General features: G+C 43.8%; 1 protein-coding gene across 1 annotated transcript in view; it reads right to left on the bottom strand.

Moving 5' to 3' along the window:
• LOC124046973 (otoferlin-like) overlaps positions 1-25928 on the bottom strand; it is a 44774-nt gene that overhangs the window by 8780 nt on the left and 10066 nt on the right. Inside the window, exons 9-29 of the mRNA XM_046367724.1 lie at positions 21894-22080; positions 21178-21401; positions 19203-19311; positions 16228-16417; positions 14827-14947; positions 14590-14690; positions 13568-13658; positions 13242-13358; positions 12851-13003; positions 12213-12402; positions 11686-11810; positions 11377-11511; positions 9900-10061; positions 9547-9666; positions 9142-9303; positions 8726-8888; positions 8428-8498; positions 8290-8322; positions 8048-8176; positions 7793-7868; positions 3653-3762 (exon numbers count right to left, since the gene is read on the bottom strand). Coding sequence (XP_046223680.1) covers positions 3653-3762; positions 7793-7868; positions 8048-8176; positions 8290-8322; positions 8428-8498; positions 8726-8888; positions 9142-9303; positions 9547-9666; positions 9900-10061; positions 11377-11511; positions 11686-11810; positions 12213-12402; positions 12851-13003; positions 13242-13358; positions 13568-13658; positions 14590-14690; positions 14827-14947; positions 16228-16417; positions 19203-19311; positions 21178-21401; positions 21894-22080 — 2769 coding nt within the window. The remainder of the gene's footprint in view (positions 1-3652; positions 3763-7792; positions 7869-8047; positions 8177-8289; positions 8323-8427; positions 8499-8725; positions 8889-9141; positions 9304-9546; positions 9667-9899; positions 10062-11376; positions 11512-11685; positions 11811-12212; positions 12403-12850; positions 13004-13241; positions 13359-13567; positions 13659-14589; positions 14691-14826; positions 14948-16227; positions 16418-19202; positions 19312-21177; positions 21402-21893; positions 22081-25928) is intronic.

The following is a 25928-nucleotide window of genomic DNA, read 5'->3' on the forward strand; positions in this document are numbered from 1 at the left end:
ATGTGCTTAACAAGTCACTTAATAAGTTGCATGGAGTCATTCTGTGTTCAATACTTTTTAATGACTACTCCATCTTTGTATCCCACACATACAATTGTCTGTAATGGTCCCTCAATCGAGCAGTGTATTTCAGACACAGATTAAACCTCAAGACCAGGAATGATTTTCAATGCCTCGCAAAAAAGGGAACCAATTGGCAGATGTGTAAGAATAAAACGCTGAATATCCCTTTGAGCATGGTGAAGTTATTAATTACACTTTGGATGGTGTACCAAAACACCCTACAAAGATACAGGCGTCCTTCCTAACTCAGTTGCCGTAGAGGAAGGATTTCACCATGAGGCCAAAACAGTTACAGTTTAATGGTTGTGATATGAGAAAACTGAGGCTCTATCAACAATACTGTAGTTACTCCACAATACTAACCTACATTACAGAGTAAAAGAAGGAAGCTTGTACAGAATAAAAATATTCCAAAACATGAATCCTGTTTGCAACAAGGCACTTATGTACTACTGCAAAAATGTGGCAAAGAAAGTAACTTTTTGTCCTAAATACAACACAACAAAACAACTCTTCATATTTTCAAGTTATGGATATGCTCGTCATCGGTAAGGACTATGAAGGTTTTTTTGATGATAAAAAGAAACAGAATATAGCTACAAGCCTAGGCAAAATCCTAGAAGAAAAGCTGGTTCAGTCTGCTTTCCAACAGACACTGGGAGACAAATTCACCTTTCACCAGGACAGTAACCTAAAACACAAGGCCAAATCTACACTGGAGTTGCTTACGAAGACAACATGGAATCTTCCTGAGTGGCCTAGTTACAGTTTAGACTTAAATCGTCTTGTAAATCTATGGCAAGACTTGAAAATGGCTGTCTAGCAAAGTGTATATACAGTGTGTATGCATGTGTGTATGTATGTATATACACTGAGTATGCCAACCATTAGGTGCCCCCCTTATACCCTCAGAACAGCCTTAATTCATCAGGGCATGGAATCTACAAGGTGTCAAAAGTGGTAAACAGGAATGCTGGCCCATGTTGATTCCAATGGCCCATGTTGATTCCAATGGCCCATGTTGATTCCAATGGCCCATGTTGATTCCAATGGCCCATGTTGATTCCAATGGCCCATGTTGATTCCAATGGCCCATGTTGATTCCAATGGCCCATGTTGATTCCAATGGCCCATGTTGATTCCAATGGCCCATGTTGATTCCAATGCTTCCCACAGTTGTTTCAAGTTGGCTGGATGTCATTTGGGCAGTTTTGATACACACAGGAAACTATTGAGCGTGAAAAACTGCAGCAGTAGTTTATGTGTCGGGGGGCTAGGGTCAGTTTGTTTTATCTGGAGTACTTCTCCTGTCCTATCTGGTGTCCTGGTGAATTTAAGTATGCTCTCTCTAATTCTCTCTTTCTTTCTCTCTCTTGGAGGACCTGAGCCCTAGGACCATGCCTCAGGACTACCTGACATGATGACTCCTTGCTGTCCCCAGTCCACCTGGCCGTGCTGCTACTCCTGTTTCAACTGTTCTGCCTGTGATTATTATTATTTGACCACAGTGGACTCCAATCAGGTTTTAGGAACATCTCATGGATGATCAACGGAAACAGGATACACCTGAGCTTAATGTCGAGTCCCATTGCAAAGGGTCTGAATACCTCGATCAGTAAGGTATTTCTATTTTTAATTTTTAATACATTTGCAGAGATTTCTAAAAACCTGTTTTAGCTTTGTCATTATGGGGTATTGTGTGTAGATTGATGAGGATATATATTTTTTAAATCAGTTTTCAGTTTTAGAACAAGGCTGTAACGTAACAAAATGTGGAAAAAGTGAAGGGGTCAGAATACTTTCCGAATGCACACACACACACACACACACACACACACACACACACACACACACACACACACACACACACACACACACACACACACACACACACACACACACACACACACACACACACACACACACACACACACACACACACACACACACACACACACACACACACACACACACACACACACACACACACACACACACACACACACACACACACGAGCTGGCCGTCCGGCCAAACTGAGCAATCGGGGGAGAAGGGCCTTGGTCAGGGAGGTGACCAAGAACTCGATGGTCACTCTGACAGAGCATCCAGAGTTCCTCTGTGGAGATGGGAAAACCTTCCAGAAGGACAACCATCTCTGTGGCACTCCACCAATCAGGCCTGTGTGGTAGAGTGACCAGATGGAAGCCACTCCTCAGTAAAAGACACATGACAGCCTGCTTGGAGTTTGCCACAAGGCACCTAAATTACTATCAGGCCATGAGTAACAAGATTCTCTGGTCTGATGAACCCAAGTTTGAACTCTTTGGCCTGAATGCCAAGCATCACGTCTGGAGGGAACCGGGCACCGTGGTGGTGTCAGCATCATGCTGTGGGGATGTTTTTCAGTGGCAGGGACTGAGAGACTAGGCAGGATCGAGGGAAAGATGAACGGAGCAAAGTACAGAGAGATCTTTGATGAAAACCTGCTCCAGAGCACTCTGTACCTCAGACTGGGGCAAAGCACTAAGCACTAACAACCCTAAGCACTAAGCACACAGTCATGACAATGCAGGAGAAGTCTCTGAATGTCATTGAGTGGCCCACCTAGACCTTGAACCCAATCAAACATCTCTGGAGAGACCTGAAAATAGCTGTGCAGCGATGCTCCCCATCCAACCTGACAGAGCCTGCAGAGAAGAATGGGAGAAACTCCCCAAATACAGGTGTGCAAAGCTTGTAGTGTCATAACCAAGAAGACTTGATGCTGTAATCGCTGCCAAAAGTGCTTCAACAAAGTACTGAGTAAAGGGTCTAAAAACGTATGTAAATGTAATATTTCATTTTTGTATTTTTAATAAATTTGCAAACATTTCTAAAAATCTATTTTTGCCTAGTCAGTATGGGGTATTGTGTGTAGATTGATGAGGGGGGAAAACAATTTAATCAATTTTATAATAAGGCTGTAACATAACAAAATGTGGGGAAAATGAAGGGGTCAGAATACTTTCTGAATGCACTGTACTGTACGTATATATAATATATTTGCTATGTGAATGCAGTATATACAAGTACCATGTATGTAAAACGTATACGTAAAATGGATTTTTTTTAAACTAAAAACTAAAAAAGCTACTTTTGTCCTCCGAAGAGGGGGGGGGGGTTAGTTAAAAAATGATATATATAATTATATATACATATACATATAATCAACAATCAACTTGACAGAGCTTGAAGAATTTGAAAAAGAATAATGGGCAAATATTGTAATTCAGGTGTGCGAAGCTCTTAGACTTACTCCCCAAAAGACTCACAGCAGTAATCACTGCCAAAGGTGTTTCTATAAAGTATTGGCCCAAGGGTGTGAATACTCATGTAAATGAGATATTTCTGTATTTCATTTTCTATACATTTGTTAATTTTTAACTGTCATTATGGGGTATTGTGTGTACATGGGTGAGATTATATATATTTTGAATCCATTTTGAATTCAGGCTGTTACAAAACAAAATGTGGAGTAAGTCAAGGGGTTGGAATAGTTTCTGAATGTAATCACTTTTGCTCACTGGGTGGTATTGAGTAGCCACATACCTGCAGCTCATTGAGTTTGTGCTTCTTCTTCTCTGGCATGTCTCCAGGCCTCCTCTTGTCCTTTCCTTTTCCTTTCTTTCCTTTGACAGGAGAGTCATCAGGTTTGATCTCTGAGTATAGGTCAGGGAACAAGGGGTGAGGGGTGAGGGGTGAAGGAGGAGTCAGTGAACAGCCCCACCAATATCCTGGACATTTGCAATTCTGTTATTTCATGTCACAACAATACAACAGTTAACACCCAATGTTATTTTATTTAAAGAATTGATCTAATAAAGTATACGTGGTCGCTTTCCCATTGTATTCTTGTTTTTAAATGTAAATGTCAAGTCCCCATAGTATTATTTGTCTGCCTGTGACCTACCGTTATTGATAAACAACGTTTTCACCAAACATCTTACAAGGTAAGCTTCGATTTGGTCTTTGTTTGAGTTATAACTACATGGGGTGTATCAAATGAATCGTTAGGTTGGTAGGAACAAATCTAGCCTATTGCCATGTTACCTGATGATGTATGACTTAATGGCAACATCGAATGTCCACGGAGTGACTATATCTTTGCGCCTCACAAATATGACGTTGCCTGCAATCATTACACAGGGGATTGGCTACTATGGCACCTTGACAGTACTGTAGCCAATGAGATAAGCTTTCCAGGGATATGCAGTTGACCTGGGTGGAACAAAGCAAGGCCTAGAAACTTGTGTAATGTGAACTACTACTACCTGGCTCAGAGACGGAACGCACCGAGCACGCTACATTACATTGTAAACAGATTTCATCGCTTTAATTTCATCGCTTTAGCATAAAATACGGCTTCTCAAGGGGGGAGGTAAAAACGAAGAATATCGAACAGGAACCTAAAAAGAGGATTTTCGACTCGTCCAACAAAGATTGCTTTCTTTAAGGAATACCTAGGATAGGATAAGTAATCCCTCTCACCCCCCCCCCCTTTAAGATTTAGATGCACTATTGTAAAGTGGCTGTTCCACTCGATGTCATAAGGTGAATGCACCAATTTGTAAGTCGCTCTGGATAAGAGCGTCTGCTAAATGACTTAAATGTAAATGTAAAATGGATCCACTTTTAGAACTGTAAGTACATTATTTTCATGGCTTTATATAGCTCATTTACTATATGTATTTAGTTCCTAATAAGTCTACTTTTTGTGCTTTGGATTTAGTGTACGTAGGCCTATGTAACAAGTCATTTAAATGTCATATAATTCCAAAGCAGTTATTGTTTGTTTCATATTAGTTCTAAGTTTCATCCTTGTAACTTTGGAGAGGCCACTAAACTCTCATGACCATTGTTTGTTTGTGGTCTTCACATCTGCCTTTGTCTCCAAAGTGTTACTGTTCGCATAGTGTGTATGTTTGCGCTTCACACCTTATGTGGTGATTGTGAGTCCCATAGGGCGGCGCACAATTGGCCCAGCGTCGTCGGGGTTTGGCCGGTGTTGCCTGACTTGCCTAGTTAAATAAAGGTTACAGATAGTTTAGGCTTGTTGTTTTGTAAATTTAGTCAACTGTAATTGTCTGTGTTTTACAACAATATACTCCTTTATTTTATTCACCACAGAGTGGAGGATACAGAGGATTTTAATGACGACGTTTGGGAGCCACCCCTCCCCAGCAAGCGCCCCGAACGGTCAAGGTCTTCACCTCCCACTGCTATGTCAATCACCCCATCTGACGGTTCTACATCCACTTTTCATAGACCCCTTGAAAAAGAAAATAGGAGCTTGTGGCACCATTAGTCCTAACAGAACCGGTTTCCCCAAGACCAAGGTAAACAGCATGACAAAGACAGTGGAGAGGGGGACCATACGTTGGATCAGGACTAACAAGCTGCTTTTTGTGAAATGGAAGGACACTAGGGGAGTAACCATGCTCACCACACAGCATAAGGCATTCAATAACGACCATGTCTCAAGAAGGGTGAAAAATGCCATTGGAGCATGAGTGAGGAAGAGTGTCCCCATTCCTGTTTCTGTGAAGAACTACAATGCCAGCATGGGGGGTGTTGACCTAGCTGATGCTCTGATAGGCTACTACCAGGCTACTACCAGGTCCTCCACAAGACCAGGAAGTGGTATAAGATATTTCTTTACCACTATGGACATTGCTACAGTAAATGGGGCGGCAGCGTAACCTAGTGGTTAGAGCGTTGGACAACCGGAAGGTTGTGAGTTCAAACCCCCAAGCTGACAAGGTACAAATCTGTCGTTCTGCCCCTGAACAGGCAGTTAACCCACTGTTCCCAGGCCGTCATTGAAAATAAGAATATGTTCTTAACTTGCCTGGTTAAATAAAGGTAAAATAAAAAATAAAAAATGCTTTCATTCTCCACAAGCAGATGGCCAAAGCAAAATATCAAACCCCTCTCTCCCAGTTGGCCTCCCGAGAGCAACTGGTGTTGGAAATGATGTCTGCTCCTCCTGGGCACGCTGCTTGGTCCGTGGGTGGTGGGATCTTCCGTCACGATTGTCGTGGTAATCATACTCGGAACAAGGCGCAGCGTACGTAGAGTTCCACATGTTTATTAAATGAAACTCACAAAAACAATAAAGAGTAAACGATACTTGACGTTCTGTAGAGCTCACAGGCATCAACGCAAAAACAAGATCCCACAAAAACCCAGTGGGAAAAGGCTGCCTAAATATGATTCCCAATCAGAGACAACGATATACAGCTGCCTCTGATTGGGAACCATACCAGGCCAACATAGAAATACAAAAACTAGAGTACACACCTTAGTCACACCCGACCTAACCAAATTAGAGAATAAAAGGCTCTCTAAGGTCGGGGCGTGACACTTGCAGCTGTAATTGCTGCAAAAGGTAGCTCTCCAAAGTATTGACTTTGGGGGGTGAATAGTTATGCATTCTCAAGTTTTCAGTTTTTTTTCTTATTTCTTGTTTGTTTCACAATAAAAAATATTTTGCATCTTCAAAGTGGTGGCATTTTGTGTAAATCAAATGATACAAACACCCCAAAAAATACATTTTAATTCCAGGTTGTAATGCAACAAAATAGGAAAAATGCCAAAGGGCATTACTTTCGCAAGCCACTGTATCTTTGATGAAACTGGAGCTGTGCAATAGATGAAGCGGGGGAATAGCGTTATAAATGTTACATATTGTTAACCGGGCCCCTTTGTAACTAGCAGACGTATGCAGTGTTGCAATATTGCAGACTGATTACTAGCTAATTGACAATAAAAGTGTGCGACTGTCATGGTCTTCCGTGCAATAAGAGTTAAAGATATGGGAAGTAGCCAAAAACGGATCATAACCCAAACATTATACTATTTGTGTGTGGCTCAAAACACATTTTGGGATTGGTTATTAGTGCATTCAATGTGTAGCTGGTGTAGTGTACTGGTTTCAATGCATATCATGAGCTTTGTTGATTAAGTTTGCCCTACCAATATGGTCATGTTGAAATCGCCACTGTGAATGCCAGTGCAACAGATCTTTCAGAATAACAAATACAACATTTAGCCAATAGGTCAAAAACTTTGTACACAATCTCTGCAAAATAGTGCATTTGGGATTTCAAAAATATTTGTTTAAGTTAGTTTTATATAAACTGTTTTATGTATCACGTTAATTCAAAGCTATACTTAACTATTTATGTGTATTTTATTCGTAACATTGTTCATATTTTTCATAGCCAACTTTCATGACCGGCATTAATGGATTTGTGTCTGTGTAAATGTATGCAGAGATGAACTATGACAGAGAGGTCAGTGAGAATGGGAAGGATTAGTGGTATGGGTTGTCCTGATTCCAAGAGGACAGCACATACTGTATAGTAGTGACATAGTAGTGAACATAGTACACAAGCTGATAATTCCCTTCGAATGCAATTAATTACGTTCTACTTTAAAGTCCAATTATCAATATGCAAAGATTCATGATTATGCTGGACTATCTACAATACTTTAAGGTTTGTCTTCATCTATGGTATTTACCTTTTCAATCTCTACCAAATGAATAAACATCAGCAACCTTAACATGATAACATATTGAAGATACATAAAAATATGTATATTTCCATAAATCGTGTATAGATAAATCATAGATGTGCTAGATCTACTGCTCTGGTGTTTTTCACAGTGTAGGATTGCATTTGTTACCTCCACCCTCAGCAGAAATATCTTGGTCCTCTTTCTCCTCAGCATCTGCCATAGCTGCCTCCTGAGCCTTGAGAATCTACCGAGTCACACACAAACCATTAATATGAAATACACAGAAAGGATCCCTTTAAAAATGAATTCATGAGTATCCAAATGTAGCCATAAGATGATAATGATGTTTAATTGAATACAAGTTTACAGTCTGTACAAAAAAAAATACAAAAATAACAATGCCATTTTCACGGATGGCCTCACCTCCATCAGAGTTTCGATTGAGGCGAAGTACTTTGACCACCAATCCAACATGCTCTCATCAAACTCTTCCTCCTCCACCTCGTCTCCTCCCTTCTTTCTCTTCTTCTTCTTCCCTCCCTTATCATCCTCCTACAACATCAATGTCAGGTTAGATTAATAGGTTGCAATATCCCTTTGACTATTTTAAACTACTGTACGACCTTTAACAAATAAACATTCACCTACAAATGAGACGTCGTAACACCTACCTCAATTTTAACCACCGCATCAGATCCCTGAAAAAGACCACAAAACATATCGGCCATGTTACAACTCAGGAGGTTTTTATTCAAGTTTATTACTCAAATGAACATGAACGTAATGGTGTGATGAGATCTTACAGAGTCCAGCTTAACCATGGTCTCCATCTTCTTGATGGAGGGTTCTGGCTCGTAGTTGACAATGATCTCCTCTGGTGGAGGACAAAGACCGCATGAGTGACATTTGTACAACTAATTTATCTTCCCAACCTGGGCAAAGTGTAAGGGCACTATGATGGGTGCATGTGTGTGTGTGTGTGTGTGTGTGTGTGTGTGTGTGTGTGTGTGTGTGTGTGTGTGTGTGTGTGTGTGTGTGTGTGTGTGTGTGTGTGTGTGTGTGTGTGTGTGTGTGTGTGTGTGTGTGTGTGTGTGTTTGTACCTTGAGTGTTCCAGTTGTTGGCTTCCTTGTCTGCTGCCCGGTAGATGAACTTGCGTAGTGTGGTGACAGCATGGTTCCCCACTAAGGTGTAGCGACCGAACGCTCTGCAGTCCACCACTCTGATGTTCAGGGGAGGGTGGAGCAGCTCATTCTCAGGCAGATCCTGGAGAACGTAAGTTCACAGGAAATGAATGGGTCACATTTGGCACATGGAATCTTAATTGTGTAATTTCCTTGTTGTAAAACTGGTTGAGAAAACTTCATATAACCACATTACAACCAACGGATCTCTGTTACAGTAAGGTAAAGATTTTGTTTTCATGACAATATCACAACTTCATGGGAAAGTCATCCTATTTTGGTTGTTATTAGGCAAGAACCAGTTGAATGATGGAATGATTTTAAAGAGAACTTACCACCTCAAACATCTTAACCAGGGTGCCGAAGTTAGGATTTTTCTTGTAGTTCTGGATCAGAGAAGACTGGACCCCTTTACCGGCACATTCTATGTCCACACGAGGCCTGTCCACCGCGGCTAGGTTGACCCTCTTCAGGTCCCTGAGCCCCCAGAACAGCACCTGAAAAGGGGAACATTTCAGTAACACTTTATTTAGAGGGCACCTACATCAGGCTTTCATAACCATTAATGACACATTCATAACTCATTCATAACATATTCATAGCCATTCATAACCTGTTCATACCCATTCATAACCTGTTCATACCCATTCATAACACCCATTCATAAGCAGTACATAAGCATTTCCTAAAACAGCAATATTGACACACTTCCTGTACACTAAGAGGAGGTTAACTCCCACCTCGATCCTGTACTTGCTGAGGACTGGTCTGATGCCCAGAGGGACAGGTAGGATGGGACCACGGTCCATGTCTGTGGGACCGTCGATGGGCGGCAGGTCAGCTTTACCATGCGGACCAATCTGAAACATGAACAGACGTTACAGACATCAACATTACTGATTCATTTGGGTCTAATCAAATAATCTATTGTCACGTGACTGGCAGAAATAATATTTAGTTTTACTATTATTAACCTTGGAAATCTCAGAATACATCAACTTTGAAAGTAAAACTTCTACATTTATTTGTCCCACCATCAATTTCCTTCCACTTTGGGACAAATAATGTTGAGGTTGATCTATTGCCAGCTCACCTGCAGCAGTTCGAAGGCTGCCAGCATCTCTCCAGCGGTGCAATTCCCCCTATAGATCTGGTAGTACTCTAGTTGGGGAGGGAAACGTGGAGGTCCGTAGTGTTCGTCAGCCATCTTGGTTATGGGCTTGGCGAAAGTCCTGCCCATGAACTCTGCTTTGCCCTGGAGTCACATCGTAACATAACAAGAAGACAATCAAAATATAATCCTGAACCTGCTTTGATAAATAAAGGACCACACCATGTCCACAATTATGAATTAAGGTTTAAATATTTGAAAGAATGGTCTCTTTGAAATACTGTACTATCTACAATCCGAGGAAATTGGCTGGTGTTCACATTACAAGCGTTTTAATAGAAAAATTTGATATTTAAAAAAACAGTAGCAGAAGTACAATAGAGGGTGTTCATGCCACATTATTCATCAATAGGTTAAGTATGGTATAGGCTTACCCAACAAAGAGGCATGGCTTGACAATGCACATGCTTCAAAGCTCAAGATGATACAACAGAACAATGAAAATCAACTAGCCTGGTCCCAGATCTGTTTGTACAGTTTTGCCAACTTGACTTTAGGAGTTAGCTATACGCACACACTTCAGAAACGATCTGGGAACAGGCTGAAAAAAAGGATGTAAACGACACTCAAACATAACCACTAGCAAAAATCTTCCATTGAAGGAATGCAAGAGGGGTAAGGCTGATGTCCAGTGAATGGGACTTTCCAGTTAGATCTTATACCTCTTGCATGCCTTGGTCCAAGGCTCTACTAACCTGTTCCTGGAGAGCTACCGTCCGGTATGTTTCCGCTCCAACCCTAATCAAGCACACCTGATTCACACCTGATTCACACCTGGTTCACACCTGATTCACACCTGATTCACACCTGATTCACACCTGATTCACACCTGATTCACACCTGATAATTATCTAGTTGATAAGCTGAATCCATGTCAGGTTAGTTAGAACTGGAGCAAAGACCTACATGAGGGTAGCTCTCCAGGAACAGGGTTGGAGAGCACCAGCCTCGTACAAATGATCCTGATCAGATCTCGTAAGATCTCGTAAGCTCGCAAGATCAGCATGGTTCGTACGAGGCTAGGAGAGCCCTGCCTCGGGGCATAATGCTCTCCTCCACTACTTACAGACTTCAATCAGAATTCAATTCACACTCTACTTATCCCGAGCCAGTGTCATCCAAAACAATGGTGTTTATGTTCAGGAATAGATATCAGATCATCAGTTGAGTAAACATATACATTCTTTCAAATATAATTCATATCAATTCTGTAAAATCAGATAAACATATAAGTTGCAACATTACTTGACAATGATGCTAACAAAGCTCCTACTACAGTATCTACAAGACCCCATTCAAATGCAGAGACTCCTTTGAATGACATGTAATTTATGTTACTTAGATGACTGGAGCAGCAAGGAAAGACGGGGTCTGGGTTCTGACCAGGCATCGTGCTTACCACCGTGTCCTGGTCATAGATTTCTATGACGATTATAGGAGGGTCGTCCCTGAGTTCGCCGACCTCTCCGAACAGTTCTACGTTGTCAAACACCATCAGCTGGTCCCAGGTGGGACACAGTGTCTCATTCAACACCTGGGCGGATAGTGACAATCATTCATTCATTCATTCACAACCCATCTTGTTACTCTCGTTCACCATTCTGTTATTCTTATACTTAAATTACTTTAAAGATGATAGAAAGTTATATTTGTGGAATCACTGTATTTTTTAACAAATAAACAAAACAAACAAATCTAGTTGTCCTACCTCTGTGACCTGGCTGTGTGTGGAGAAGAAGACCCTGGCGAAGGGGTCAGAGAGGCCGCTGCTGTCTGCCGCAAACAGGCTGCGAGCCTGGTACATATGGACCCTCAGCTGAAAGATCTGCTTCACTGTGGAAGAGGGAGGGGGGGGGACATTTATCAATGGGATTCTCTAGCTTCCCTTATTCGTAGTGCAATACAATATGTGAATAGAATCTGAACTACTAAAAAAGACATTCCCATTCAAGTCAACATCAGGAACATCAGGGATGACAACCACCATAGGGGAGTTTGCTATAAAGCACAGACCGATCAGAGACCACCAGGGTAAGTCTGAGGGATCTGTCCTTTCTAGTCCCTCTATTTCTATGTTATATGTGGATATGTGTGGCACATGCATGGGACATCACCGTCTCCCATACTCATGTGTCTAGACCGCTGTTAATGTAATCAATGGGATTCTCTAGTTTCCCAAATGCATAGTGATATATGTGGTGAATCGGACGCCATCTGTCTCTCAGTCCCTATTACTCATGTATGTGAGGCTGATGGGAGGAGCAGACTGCGAGCCAGGTCCTTTCAGCATCTTGTTCTCCTCGAAGCCATTGGGCAGACCAGACAGGAAGTCTTTCCTCTGACGGTTCAGACCCAGCCACAGGTAGATCTCTGTCTTCGCCTGCACTGTCCAGCCAGCTGCCCCAAAGCCCTTCTTACCAGGCAGCTGGGCATGAGGAGGCAAACACATGAATGGAAATCAGATGGACACAGCACCAGTGGTTCAGAACAAGTGAAAACTGAAACGGGAACGGCTGTAATTATTACTTTTAGGGGATTTCAAAGTAAATCAATAAGCACACACTGGAAGAGGAAATAGGCGTTTGGTTTTGGATGTAGAATAACTATTCAAAGACCTTAAGGAAGATGGTTTTGGATGTAGAATAACTATTCAAAGACCTTAAGGAAGATGGTTTTGGATGTAGAATAACTATTGAAAGACCTTAAGGAAGATGGTTTTGGATGTAGAATAACTATTCAAAGACCTTAAGGAAGATGGTTTTGGATGTAGAATAACTATTCAAAGACCTTAAGGAAGATGGTTTTGGATGTAGAATAACTATTCAAAGACCTTAAGGAAGATGGTTTTGGATGTAGAATAACTATTCAAAGACCTTAAGGAAGATGGTTTTGACTTTGCCACAGTCCTTCCCAGTCTCCTCGTCCACCCCGGAGTACAGGATATCTTTGGAGGGGACACGGGCGTAGGCGATTCGCTTGTTATTACTCATCATCCAGATGTAGATGTCAGGGATGCTGTGCTGCGGCTGCAATTACACATCAGTCAGTCAGTCAACCAATCAATCAATCTCTAATATATTTACTGTCCCAATAGGGAAATTTATAGTGCAATCAGGGTAAAAAAACAAACAATAACAATCATTCAACAAATATACACAATATAAAGGAAAAGAAAGATGAACAAAGACCTCTGGAATGTAATCAATAGTTTTAGATTGATTAACTACTGTATACGTATCGTATATACACTCCTTCCTGACTTACCTCATCAGCTAGGAACCTGAGCTTGTGGAGAAAGTTCTGCACCAGCTTGATCTTATCCCTCACCGTGTTCTTCTTCACCTGCGTCCTGATGGTCTTAGCCTGCTGACCTAAGTTCTCCTAAAAGCAAACACAATGAGACAAGTACACTTTTTACCACTGACACACCACAAGAATGGCCTGTTTCCTGGACACAGATCAATCCCAGTCTTGAACTGAAAAGCAGGCTCAGTAGAAATAGCTTTTTAGTCCAGGACTAGGTGTAATATGTGACAGAGAATTATACATGTATATAGAAACATTACAATCATGGATCATGTGTGCCGTACCAGTTCCCTCATGCAGGACTTGAGTCTCTCTTTGTCCAGCTTGGTCCTCCCAGTCTGGTTTTGGTCCTTGTTAGCCAGAGTCAGAAATTGACTGGGGGGAAAAAATCATTAAATGTCAGTCAATGGTACCCGAAATGGCACCCTAAACCCTATATAGTGCACTACTTTTGACCAGGGATTACGGGATACAGACATTGTCCTCCTAAAAACAAGGAATTGAGTAAGACAGTACCGAGCCAGTAGTAGTAATCAGCAGTGATAAAGGGTCAGTATAGAGCCAGTAGGACTCAGTAGGGTTATCAGTATAGAGCCAGTAGGACTTAGTAGTGTTATCAGTATAGAGCCAGTAGGACTTAGTAGTGTTATCAGTATATAGCCAGTAGGACTCAGTAGGGTTATCAGTATAGAGCCAGTAGGACTCAGTTGGGTTATCAGTATACAGCCAGTAGGACTCAGTAGGGTTATCAGTATAGAGCCAGTAGGACTCAGTAGGGTTATCAGTATAGAGCCAGTAGGACTTAGTAGTGTTATCAGTATAGAGCCAGTAGGACTCAGTAGGGTTATCAGTACAGAGCCAGTAGGACTCAGTAGGGTTATCAGTATAGAGCCAGTAGGACTCAGTTGGGTTATCAGTATACAGCCAGTAGGACTCAGTAGGGTTATCAGTATAGAGCCAGTATGACTCAGTAGAGTTATCGGTACAGAGCCAGTAGTAGGACTCAGTAGGGTTATCAGTACAGAGCCAGTAGGACTCAGTAGGGTTATCAGTAGGGTTATCAGTATAGAGCCAGTAGGACTCAGTAGGGTTATCAGTATAGAGCCAGTAGGACTCAGTAGGGTTATCAGTATAGAGCCAGTAGGACTCAGTAGGGTTATCAGTATAGAGCCAGTAGGACTCAGTAGAGTTATCAGTATAGAGCCAGTAGGACTCAGTGGGTTATCAGTATAGAGCCAGTAGGACTCAGTAGGGTTATCAGTATAGAGCCAGTAGACCTCAGTAGGGTTAAAGGGTCAGTAGAGACCTGCATCCATTGCTGAGATCCTCCAAGACCCCTCTCAGTCTGCGTTCAGGATATGCCTTTTCTGTCTTAATGACCTCCTGAACATCGTTCAGACCCTCCTCCTGTTGACACAGTGTTATAGACATGATATAACATTACTCTGATGTTTTAAGAATGTTTGTAACAGAACTATTTATTACGTTTTACTAATGTCATTCTTACACATTTCAATTGGGTAACAGTGATTGATTGACCCACCAGTTTATCGGCAATGTTGTCTATAAGGTTGGCATTGTACAGTCTTCTTCTCTGGTCCTGCCACCAGCTCTTGATGTAAATACACGGCTTCCTCTCAAAGTAAGGCAGGTGGAAATAGTTTCTGAAAGTTTGAGACGCACAAAAAGAGAGAATGAAACCTGACCTACTGAGACTTACGATTCAGTTGCAGAGAATATAAAACAACAATCCCGGCAGGAAAACTAGCTGAAACGATTGTCATTAGATCTAGTTCACAACCAGAAATAACTTTCTTTCAACCAGCTTGACTGGGATACTCTGCTAATGAATCTGTTGGGATTTGACTAGTGTTGCAAAATTCTAGGAACTTGAATAAATTCACTAGTTTTTCCAAAATCCCGGTTGAATTCCCCTGAATCAGGAGGGAATTAGCAGGAAACCCAGAATCCTCCAACCAGGATTTCTGGAAAACCAGAGAAGTTATTGAAAGTTCCCAGAATTTTGCAACCCTAGATCTGATCTGTCGGTGATGACTGGTTTCATGGGCGGGGTGGTGGACACTGAGACCAGGTCATTATCTAATGTGTCTGTTGGCATCTGACCTGTCGGTGATGACTGGTTTCATGGGCGGGGTGGTGGACACTGAGACCAGGTCATTATCTAATGTGTCTGTTGGCATCTGATCTGTCGGTGATGACTGGTTTCATGGGCGGGGTGGTGGACACTGAGACCAGGTCATTATCTAATGTGTCTGTTGGCATCTGACCTGTCGGTGATGACTGGTTTCATGGGCAGGATGGTGGACACTGAGACCAGGTCATTATCTAATGTGTCTGTTGGCATCTGATCTGTCGGTGATGACTGGTTTCATGGGCGGGATGGTGGACACTGAGACCAGGTCATTATCTAATGTGTCTGTTGGCATCTGACCTGTCGGTGATGACTGGTTTCATGGGCGGGGTGGTGGACAGTGAGACCAGGTCATTATCTAATGTGTCTGTTGGCATCTGACCTGTCGGTGATGACTGGTTTTATGGGCGGGGTGGTGGACACTGAGACCAGGTCATTATCTAATGTGTCTGTTGGCATCTGATCTGTCGGTGATGACTGGTTTCATGGGCGGGATGGTGGACACTGAGACCAGGTCATTATCTAATGTGTCTGTTGGCATCTGACCTGTCGGTGATGACTGGTTTCATGGGCGGGATGGTGGACACTGAGACCAGGTCATTATCTAATGTGTCTGTTGGCATCTGATCTGTCGGTGATGACTGGTTTCATGGGCGGGATGGTGGACACTGAGACCAGGTCATTATCTAATGTGTCTGTTGGCATCTGACCTGTCGGTGATGACTGGTTTCATGGGCAGGATGGTGGACACTGAGACCAGGTCATTATCTAATGTGTCTGTTGGCATCTGACCTGTCGGTGATGACTGGTTTCATGGGCGGGGTGGTGGACACTGAGACCAGGTCATTGTCATCATCTCCCTCCTCTTCATCACTAGATCCATGGATCAGCTCTGTCTCCTCTTCATCTCCGTCTCCCCCACTCTTCTTCCCGCTACTCAACTTTAGATTGGTCACACCATCAATCTCACTCCCATAGTTACCTAGTTAAAAGACGAAAGTAAAAAATATGACGATACACTGTTCAAAAGCTTGGAGTCACTTAGAAATGTCCTTGTTTTCATAAGAAAGACACATTTTTTGTCCATTAAAATATCATCAAATTGATCGGAAATACAGTGTAGACGTTGTTAATGTTGTAAATGACTATTGTAGCTGGAAATGGCTGATTTTTTATGGAATATCATCGAACCCACAAACCCACAAATGCAGATGTTCCAGATACTCAACTAGTCTAAAGAAGGCCAGTTTTATTGCTTCTTTAATCAGAACAACAGTTTTCAGCTGTGCTAACATGATTGCAAAAGGGTTTTATAATGATCAATTAGCCTTTTTAAATGATAAACTTGGATTAGCTAACACAAATGCCATTGGAACACAGATTGATGGTTGCTGATAATGGGCCTCTGAACGCCTATGTAGATATTCCATTAAAAATCTGTCGTTTCCATCTACAATACTAATTTACAATTTTCTATTTTATTTATGTATTTATTTTACCTTTATTTAACCAGGTAGGCAAGTTGAGAACAAGTTCTCATTTACAATTGCGACCTGGCCAAGATAAAGCAAAGCAGTTCGACACATGTTTCCAGTTTCAGAGATTTTTGCAGTTCGTTCCAGTCATTGGCAGCGGAGAACTGGAAGGAGAGGCGGCCAAAGGAAGAATTGGTTTTGGGGGTGACCAGAGAGATATACCTGCTGTAGCGCGTGCTACAGGTGGGTGCTGCTATGGTGACCAGCGAGCTGAGATAAGGGGGGACTTTACCTAGCCGGGTCTTGTAGATGACCTGGAGCCTGTGGGTTTGGCGATGAGTATGAAGCGAGGGCCAGCCAATGAGAGCGTACAGGTCGCAGTGGTGGGTAGTGTATGGGTCTTTGGTGACAAAATGAATGGCACTGTGATAGACTGCATCCAATTAATTGAGTAGGGTATTGGAGGCTATTTTGTAAATGACATCGCCGAAGTTGAGGATCGGTAGGATGGTCAGTTTTACAAGGGTATGTTTGGCAGCATGAGTAAAGGATGCTTTGTTGCGAAATAGGAAGCCAATTCTTGATTTAACTTTGGATTGGAGATTTTTGATGGGAGTCTGGAAGGTGAGTTTACAGTCTAACCAGACACCTAGGTATTTGTAGTTGTCCACATATTCTAAGTCAGAACCGTCCAGAGTAGTGATGTTGGACGGGCGGGCAGGTGCGGGCAGCGATCGGTTGAATAGCATGCATTTAGTTTTACTTGTATTTAAGAGCAATTGCAGGCCATGGAAAGAGAGTTGTATGGCATTGAAGCTCGTCTGGAGGGTTGTTAATACAGTGTCCAAAGAAGGGCCAGAAGTATACAGAATGGTGTCGTCTGCGTAGAGGTTGTTCAGAGACTCATTAGCAGCAAGAGCGACATCATTGATGTATACAGAGAAGAGAGTCGGTCCAAGAATTTAACCCTGTGGCAACCCCATAGAGACTGCCAGTGGCCCGGACAACAGGCCCTCCGATTTGACACACTGAACTCTATCAGAGAAGTAGTTGGTGAAACAGGCGAGGCAATCATTTGAGAAACCAAGGCTATCGAGTGTGCCGATGAGGATGTGGTGATTGACAGAGTCGAACGCCTTGGCCAGGTCAATGAATACGGCTGCACAGTATTGTTTCTTATCGATGGCGGTTAAGGTATCATTTAGGACCTTGAGCGTGACTGAGGGGCACCCATGACCAGCTCTGAAACCAGATTGCATAGCGGAGAAGGTATGGTGGGATTCGAAATGGTCGGTAATCTGATTGTTGATTTAGCTATCGAAGACCTTAGAAAGGCAGGGTAGGATAGATATTGGTCTGTAGCATGTTGGGTCAAGAGTGTCCCCCCCTTTGAAGAGGGGGATGACTGCAGCTGCTTTCCAATCTTTGGGAATCTCAGACGACACGAAAGACAGGTTGAACAGGCTAGTAATAGGGGTTGCAACAATTTCTGCAGATAATTTTAGAAAGAAAAGGTCCAGATTGTCTAGTCCGTCTGATTTGTAGGGGTCCAGATTTTGCAGCTCTTTCAGAACATCAGTTGACTGGATTTGGGAGAAGGAGAAATGGGGAAGGCTTGGGTGAGTTGCTGTGGGGGGTGCAGTGCTGTTGACCGGGGTAGGGGTAGCCAGGTGTAAAGCATGGCCAGCCATAGAAAAATGCTTATTGAAATTTTCAATTATAGTGGATTTATTGGTGGTGACAGTGTTTCCTATCCTCAGTGCAGTGGGCAGCTGGGAGGAGGTGTTCTTATTCTCCATGAACTTTAGTGTCCCAGAACTTTTTTGAGTTTAAGTTTAACATTAACAATGTCTACACTGTATTTCTGATCAATTTTATGTTCTTTTAATGGACATAAAATGAGCTTTTCTTCAAAAAACAAGGTCATTTCTAAGTGACCCCAAACTTTTGAACGGTATTGTAAATCAAAGGTTGGTTACCCGGACCCAAATTAAGTCTAGAATTTCATTTAAAATAATTGTCCATGGAGAATCTTCATTGAGGGATGGTTTCTTATGTACGGATTGAGGCTATTCCTAGATTACCAACCCAGGACTAGTTTTACAGTAACTGTCCAGCGTAAATCTCAGTTTTAAAAGTTTATATTCTGTTAACTCATACATAAATAATGTTGACTCATCCTACAACACTTCAAAAACCCCACCTCAAACAACCGTTTAAAAAATGCTTGCTGTTTCCTCATAAAGGATGATGTCATGTTGGCTCATTGGCTGAGCTATTGAAGCTACAAACCTATTGTAACCTCGAAGCAGATTGGTTTATCCCCGATCTTCCTGTCAATCATGGTGGCCTCCAGGAACGCCCCGAAGAGGAAGAACTCCTCCACTTTCCCTGTGGCGCTCTGGATGGAAAGAGACACAAACATTAACATGGAAATACATTATAACAGGAATAATCCCCCCCACTTTCACAGTGGCATTCTGGAGGGATGGAGACACAAAGATAAATATGTAAACTGTCATGTGATAACTAGATGTATATTATATGAACAAAAGAATGTGGACACCTGCTTGTTGAACATCTCATTCAAAAAGCATTATTCCTCCTCTTCCAAACTTTACAGTTGACACTATGCATTGTGGCTGGTAGCTTTCTCTTGGCACCCACCAAACCCAGATTCCTCAGTCGGGGTGACAGGTAGCCCAGTGGTTAGAGTGTTGGGCCAGTAACTGAAAGGTTGCTAGATTGAATCCCTGAGCTGGCAAGCTAAAAACCTGTCGTTCTGCCCCTGAACAGGCAGTTAACCCACTGGTCCTAGGCTGTCATTGTAAATAAGAATTTGTTCTTAACTGACTTGCCTAGTTAAATAAAGGTTAAAAAAATAAAAAATAAATGGTGAAGTGTGATTCATCACTCCATGTGTTTCTACTGCTCCAGGGTCCAATGGTGGCAAGCTTTACACCACACCAGCTGACACTTGGCATCGTGCATGGTGATCTTAGGCTTGAGCGTGGCTGCTTGGACATGGAAACCTGATTCATGAAGCTCCCGACGAACAGTTCTTGTGCTGATGTTGCTTCCAGAGGCAGTTTGGAACTTGGTAGTGAGTGTTGCAACTGAGGACAGATTATTTTTGCGCTTCAGCACTTGGCAGTCCCGTTCTGTGAGCTTGTGTGGTCAACCACTTCGCAGCTGAGCCGTCGTTGTCCCTAGACATTTCCTCTTCACAACAACAGCACTTACGGTTTACCGGGACAGCTCTAGCTAACAAGGCAGAAATGTGACATTTGATGAACTGACTTGTTCACGCCCAATTTTTCAGTTTTTGAATTGTTAAAAAAGTTTGAAATATCCAATAAATGTTGTTCCACTTCATGATTGTGTCCCACTTGTTGTTGATTCTTCACAAAAAAATACAGTTTTATATCTTTATGTTTGAAGCCTGAAATGTTGCAAAAGGTCGCAAAGTTCAAGGGGGCCGAATACTTTCGCAAGGCACTGTATGAGAGTATGGTGAGTATTTCCATAATGAGTTTGGAAATGTGGTCCATGCAGGGTTCTGGTCCAGGACTCTGGCAAAGACCTGTAATGGTTACATAGACGGTCCCTGACTCGATCGGCTCTGTGACTTACATTGTCTGAACACATAAAAGACCTCTATTAATGGAAACAGTCAGTTAATAATGTAGCGTCAGAGATCAGCTAAATAAAGATGATGAATAATTTACTCAGGTTGCACCGTGATGATCTGTTGTTGTGAGGTGTGAGTCACCGTAGGAGGATTTGTCTGCTTGAGCACTCACCCAAGGAAGAAAGAAAGGAAGAAAGAAAGAGAGAGAGAAAGAGAGAGAGCGAGAGAGAGAGAGAGCGAGATAGATAGAGAGAGATAGATAGGGGAAGACACTCACACACAGAAACACAGAGCGACCGAGAGAGACAGGAGACAGAGAGAGAGAGAGAGAGAGAGAGAGAGAGAGAGAGAGGCAGAGAAAGAGACAATGAGAGATAGACTGTGTGTGTGTGTGTGTGTGTGTGTGTGTGTGTGTGTGTGTGTGTGTGTGTGTGTGTGTGTGTGTGTGTGTGTGTGTGTGTGTGTGTGTGTGTGTGTGTGTGTGTGTGTGTGTGTGTGTGTGTGTGTGTGTGTGTGTGTGTGTGTGTGTGTGTGTGTGTGTGTGTGTGTGTGTGTGTGTGTGTGTGTGTGTGTGTGTGTGTGTGTGTGTGTGTGTGTGTGTGTGTGTGTGTGTGTGTGTGTGTGTGAGAGACCCACCTCTGAGATTTTGGGCACCCCCTCCACCTTGACCTCTGTGGAGCTCATAACCTCTGGAGAGGAGGTGTCCAGGATCTCCACACACAGGCTGACCAGCAGACGGGCCCTGAAGGACACCCCCTCCCCCAGACCCTCGTTCAGGTCCTGGTGCTCGTCCATGATGGTGTAGCTACGGGTGGAGCCATACATGTTTACCCAGGCCGGACCCAGGGTGGGAAGGAAGCCTGGCAGAGAAGAGTATGATTGTTAAGAGAATGGCTACTTGGCAAGTGCTTTTGGAGATTGGAGCGCTAACACAGCCAACTCCGGACCACACACTGGCAAAACCCATTTCTCAGTCATTTACACTTGGTCAGACTTTTCATGAGGTAACACTTCCCCAAACTGGTCCACCTGGGACTTGACACCAATTACAGTTTACTTTACTCTATACCAGGGTTCTCCAACCCTGTTCCTGGAGAGCTACCCTCCGGTAGGTTTTCACTCTGTCTCTAATCTATCACATCTAATAATTAGCTGGTTGTGAGTTGATTTAAGAGATACAACTGGAGTTGGAGTGAAAACCTACAGGAGGGTAACTCTCCAGGAACAAGCTGGGAGAGCCCTGCTTTATACAAACACCAAATACATCAAAAATGAAACACATTGGGAAAAAAAAGAAACACAAGAAACACAATATCTTCTGAATTAAGGGAAACATGTCTCCACTGAAGCACCTTTGTCTCCATCATTGGCGATCTTTCTCAGGTCAATGAAGTGTGTTCCGAGGGCCACGTCGTTCACTTTGTCTGAGTCTCGGATCTGGACCTTCATGCGTTTGCAGAGTGGTGGAAACATCTCAGTGAAGACGATCTGCTCGTTCCAGATGGGCTCGTAGCTGCTCTTCTGGATAGATGTTTTCCCCTGGGATCACAAAGCAGTCCAGATAGGGAGGGGAATAGCATAACATAGCATAGCATAACAGCATTAGGTAGTTTAACATAACATTGCGTAGCATAGCATAGTTTAACATAACATAGCGTAGCATAACATAGTTAAACATAACAAAGCTCAGCATAACAGCTTAACATAACATAGGGTAACATAACATAGCGTAACATAACATAGCATAACATAACATAGCGTAACATAACATAGCGTAACATAACATAGCGTAACATATCATAGCGTAACATAACATAGCATAACATAACATAGCGTAGCATAACATTACATTTACATTTACATTTAAGTCATTTAGCAGACGCTCTTATCCAGAGCGACTTACAAATTGGTGCATTCACCTTATGACATCCAGTGGGACAGTCACTTAACAATAGTGCATCAATAGCCATTTGCATCTTTTAAAACTTAGGGGGGGGGTGAGAGGGATTACTTATCCTATCCTAGGTATTCCTTAAAGAGGTGGGGTTTCAGGTGTCTCCGGAAGGTGGTGATTGACTCCGCTGTCCTGGCGTCGTGAGGGAGTTTGTTCCACCATTGGGGGGCCAGGGCAGCGAACAGTTTTGACTGGGCTGAGCGGGAGCTGTACTTCCTCAGTGGTAGGGAGGCGAGCAGGCCAGAGGTGGATGAACGCAGTGCCCTTGTTTGGGTGTAGGGCCTGATCAGAGCCTGGAGGTACTGAGGTGCCGTTCCCCTCACAGCTCCGTAGGCAAGCACCATGGTCTTGTAGCGGATGCGAGCTTCAACTGGAAGCCAGTGGAGAGAACGGAGGAGCGGGGTGACGTGAGAGAACTTGGGAAGGTTGAACACCAGACGGGCTGCGGCGTTCTGGATGAGTTGAAGGGGTTTAATGGCACAGGCAGGGAGCCCAGCCAACAGCGAGTTGCAGTAATCCAGACGGGAGATGACAAGTGCCTGGATTAGGACCTATGCCGCTTCCTGTGTGAGGCAGGGTCGTACTCTGCGGATGTTGTAGAGCATGAACCTACAGGAACGGGCCACCGCCTTGATGTTGGTTGAGAACGACAGGGTGTTGTCCAGGATCACGCCAAGGTTCTTGGCGCTCTGGGAGGAGGACACAATGGAGTTGTCAACCGTGATGGCGAGATCATGGAACGGGCAGTCCTTCCCCGGGAGGAAGAGCAGCTCCGTCTTGCCGAGGTTCAGCTTGAGGTGGTGATCCGTCATCCACACTGATATGTCTGCCAGACATGCAGAGATGCGATTCGCCACCTGGTCATCAGAAGGGGGAAAGGAGAAGATTAATTGTGTGTCGTCTGCATAGCAATGATAAGAGAGACCATGTGAGGTTATGACAGAGCCAAGTGACTTGGTGTATAGCGAGAATAGGAGAGGGCCAAGAACAGAGCCCTGGGGGACACCAGTGGTGAGAGCGCGTGGTGAGGAGACAGATTCTCGCCACGCCACCTGGTAGGAGCGACCTGTCAGGTAGGACGCAATCCAAGCGTGGGCCGCGCCGGAGATGCCCAACTCGGAGAGGGTGGAGAGGAGGATCTGATGGTTCACAGTATCGAAGGCAGCCGATAGATCTAGAAGGATGAGAGCAGAGGAGAGAGAGTTAGCTTTAGCAGTGCGGAGCGCCTCCATGATACAGAGGAGAGCAGTCTCAGTTGAATGACTAGTCTCGTCAACCATTTTGAAAAGAAGGTCGACGACATCCGATCCTCGTTTGCTAAGTCAAACGACACCGCTGGTTCTGCTCACACTGCCCTACCCTGTGCTCTGACCTCTTTCTCCCCTCTCTCTCCAGATGAAATCTCGCGTCTTGTGACGGCCGGCCGCCCAACAACCTGCCCGCTTGACCCTATCCCCTCCTCTCTTCTCCTGACCATTTCCGGAGACCTTCTCCCTTACCTCACCTCGCTCATCAACTCATCCCTGACCGCTGGCTACGTCCCTTCCGTCTTCAAGAGAGCGAGAGTTGCACCCCTTCTGAAAAAACCTACACTCGATCCCTCCGATGTCAACAATTACAGACCAGTATCCCTTCTTTCTTTTCTCTCCAAAACTCTTGAACGTGCCGTCCTTGGCCAGCTCTCCCGCTATCTCTCTCTGAATGACCTTCTTGATCCAAATCAGTCAGGTTTCAAGACTAGTCATTCAACTGAGACTGCTCTCCTCTGTATCACGGAGGCGCTCCGCACTGCTAAAGCTAACTCTCTCTCCTCTGCTCTCATCCTTCTAGATCTGTCGGCTGCCTTCGATACTGTGAACCATCAGATCCTCCTCTCCACCCTCTCCGAGTTGGGCATCTCCGGCGCGGCCCACGCTTGGATTGCGTCCTACCTGACAGGTCGCTCCTACCAGGTGGCGTGGCGAGAATCTGTCTCCTCACCACGCGCTCTCACCACTGGTGTCCCCAGGGCTCTGTTCTTGGCCCTCTCCTATTCTCGCTATACACCAAGTCACTTGGCTCTGTCATAACCTCACATGGTCTCTCTTATCATTGCTATGCAGACGACACACAATTAATCTTCTCCTTTCCCCCTTCTGATGACCAGGTGGCGAATCGCATCTCTGCATGTCTGGCAGACATATCAGTGTGGATGACGGATCACCACCTCAAGCTGAACCTCGGCAAGACGGAGCTGCTCTTCCTCCCGGGGAAGGACTGCCCGTTCCATGATCTCGCCATCACGGTTGACAACTCCATTGTGTCCTCCTCCCAGAGCGCCAAGAACCTTGGCGTGATCCTGGACAACACCCTGTCGTTCTCAACCAACATCAAGGCGGTGGCCCGTTCCTGTAGGTTCATGCTCTACAACATCCGCAGAGTAAAATCAAATCAAATTTTATTTGTCACATACACATGGTTAGCAGATGTTAATGCGAGTGTAGCGAAATGCTTGTGCTTCTAGTTCCGACAATGCAGTGATAACCAACAAGTAATCTAACTAACAATTCCAAAACTACTGTCTTATACACAGTGTAAGGGGATAAGGAACATGTACATAAGGATATATGAATGAGTGATGGTACAGAGCAGCATACAGTAGATGGTATCGAGTACAGTATATACATATGAGATGAGTGTGTAGACAAAGTAAACAAAGTGGCATAGTTAAAGTGGCTAGTGATACATGTGTTACATAAGGATGCAGTCGATGTTGTAGAGTACAGTATATACATATGCATATGAGATGAATAATGTAGGGTAAGTAACATTATATAAGGTAGCATTGTTTAAAGTGGCTAGTGATATATTTACATCATTTCCATCAATTCCCATTATTAAAATGGCTGGAGTTGGGTCAGTGTCAATGACAGTGTGTTGGCAGCAGCCACTCAATGTTAGTGGTGGCTATTTAACAGTCTGATGGCCTTGAGATAGAAGCTGTTTTTCAGTCTCTCGGTCCCAGCTTTGATGCACCTGTACTGACCTCGCCTTCTGGATGATAGCGGGGTGAACAGGCAGTGGTTCGGGTGGTTGATGTCCTTGATGATCTTTATGGCCTTCCTGTAACAACGGGTGGTGTAGGTGTCCTGGAGGGCAGGTAGTTTGCCCCCGGTGATGCGTTGTGCAGTCCTCACTACCCTCTGGAGAGCCTTACGGTTGAGGGCGGAGCAGTTGCCGTACCAGGCGGTGATACAGCCCGCCAGGATGCTCTCGATTGTGCATCTGTAGAAGTTTGTGAGTGCTTTTGGTGACAAGCCGAATTTTTTCAGCCTCCTGAGGTTGAATAGGCGCTGCTGCGCCTTCTTCACGACGCTGTCAGTGTGAGTGGACCAATTCAGTTTGTCTGTGATGTGTATGCCGAGGAACTTAAAACTAGCTACCCTCTCCACTA

The sequence above is a fragment of the Oncorhynchus gorbuscha genome, linkage group LG10 (assembly GCF_021184085.1).
Source record: "Oncorhynchus gorbuscha isolate QuinsamMale2020 ecotype Even-year linkage group LG10, OgorEven_v1.0, whole genome shotgun sequence".
In the NCBI taxonomy this organism is placed as follows: domain Eukaryota; kingdom Metazoa; phylum Chordata; class Actinopteri; order Salmoniformes; family Salmonidae; genus Oncorhynchus; species Oncorhynchus gorbuscha.